Source organism: Sinocyclocheilus anshuiensis, unplaced genomic scaffold (genome assembly GCF_001515605.1).
Source record: "Sinocyclocheilus anshuiensis isolate Anshui unplaced genomic scaffold, SAMN03320099.WGS_v1.1 scaffold1979, whole genome shotgun sequence".
Lineage (NCBI taxonomy): Eukaryota > Metazoa > Chordata > Actinopteri > Cypriniformes > Cyprinidae > Sinocyclocheilus > Sinocyclocheilus anshuiensis.
The window spans coordinates 389749-391608 of NW_015548473.1; the positions used below are offsets into that span (position 1 = coordinate 389749).

At 37.0% G+C, this 1860-nt stretch overlaps 1 protein-coding gene across 1 annotated transcript in view; it reads left to right on the top strand.

Annotated features, from left to right (window-relative positions):
* atp1a1b (ATPase Na+/K+ transporting subunit alpha 1b) overlaps positions 1-1774 on the top strand; it is a 16939-nt gene extending 15165 nt beyond the window's left edge. The window contains exons 19-22 of the mRNA XM_016444731.1: positions 880-1010; positions 1113-1214; positions 1300-1391; positions 1545-1774. Coding sequence (XP_016300217.1) covers positions 880-1010; positions 1113-1214; positions 1300-1391; positions 1545-1573 — 354 coding nt within the window. The 3' untranslated portion in view covers positions 1574-1774. The remainder of the gene's footprint in view (positions 1-879; positions 1011-1112; positions 1215-1299; positions 1392-1544) is intronic.
* Positions 1775-1860: the final 86 nt, after the last annotated feature.

A 1860-nucleotide genomic window follows, 5' to 3' on the forward strand; every position in this document is an offset into this window, starting at 1 on the left:
AGACATTTCACTCTCTATAGATATATTTTTCATGTCCGTAAGGTAAAGATATAGCTACACAGAGTTTCGCCTCCAAGTTCACAGAGAACGAGACGGCAGAAAGCGCATCCTGTTTGCTTTCTTTATTTCACAAAAGCGCGATTTGTTTTTATTGTGAGTGCACACAAATAAACTTAGAGTCTTTACAGATTTGAAAGATGTATTACTCTTATCTGTATGAGCAAAAATGACCGGCGCCTCCATCTGTCCTGCAGTGAGCGCGCCACTGTTCGGTTTCCACACTCCGCACAGACACTGAATAGCGCACATCTCTCTTGGTTAACATTAGATTGAGCGGCCATGTAAAGTTGCTAATACTTACATATTTCAGATGATAAGCCATATTTGAGGTCGATGAATGATAGGTGAGCGTGTGGATGTCCTGTCGGATGTACTGTATTACCACATAGACCAGCCGTTAACAATCTGTCCGTCACAAACTGCGTGACTTCGCCTGTGGATTTTATTTTATTTTTTCCCCGCGACTTAAGCGACTAATAACATTTTGGTCGACCAAGCCTCTTCTGGTCAACTAACGATTAGTCGACTATTAGGGGGCAGCCCTAGTCTTCACTGTCACTTTTGATCAATTTAATGAATTCTTGCTGAATATATGTATTAATTTCTTTAAAAACAATCTTACTGACTTTTGACCAGTAGTGTATATCAGCTAAAACTGAATGTAGTCAACAGTTAGTCAATTTAGGTGTGCATTAGCATTTAGATTTGCCTCAAAGCTAACAGGCATCTACTAAAAACTTCAAAACCCTAATTTTAATGAAGTCTCCATAAGTGATACTATGAAATTATTGTACCAAAACAATGTTATGTTTTTTTCAGACATATGAACAGAGAAAGATTGTGGAGTTCACTTGCCACACAGCATTCTTCGCCAGCATTGTGATCGTGCAGTGGGCCGATCTGATTATCTGCAAGACCAGGCGTAATTCTGTCTTCCAGCAGGGAATGAAGTGAGTCTGGGAGAACAAATGAGCTCTGAATAAGCGTAAACCATGTTCTTGAGGAGATTTTCTTTTATTCATGGTCTGTTTACTGCATTTTTGTCCTACAAGGAACAAAATCTTGATCTTTGGATTGTTTGAGGAAACAGCACTGGCGGCTTTCTTGTCTTATTGCCCTGGCATGGATGTGGCTCTCAGAATGTACCCACTCAAGTAGGCTAAAATGTATTTGTATAAAATAAATATGCAGTTTGTTCTTGGCTGCTTCTTTGGTTTATATTCTGTGCTCTATCTACAGGCTCAATTGGTGGTTCTGTGCCTTCCCGTACTCTCTTCTCATCTTTATTTATGATGAAATCAGAAAGCTCATCCTTAGACGGAACCCCGGAGGTAATCAGGAAATTGCAACCTTGTTTTAACCAATTGTACTGTATTGTAGGATTTAAATGAATAGTATGCAAATGTATGTCTAAGTACTGTATGAGTACATCATTTTATATTTTTCAACTGTAAAAGTAAAAATAAGTTTTTCTCTCTTTGCAGGTTGGGTGGAAAGAGAGACATACTACTAGAGCATCATGTTAGCCCTATACTTCTGTGTTATCTTTGTGGTGTAACATTAGTTTTGCTGTTTTGAATTTAACATGTACATTTTAAAATATTTTTATATAGAATGACTGTAGTACTAAGATTCTGCTGACATGCTAAATATAGACTTGAAAAACTTGGAAAAGTTTTTAATTGTGTAATTTGAATAAACGTGTCGACTTCCACAAAAATATGGTCTCATTTAATAACTTACTGCCTTGTATATCAGAGTAAGTTTTTTTTTTTTTTTGTACTTACATGTCAGTTATCT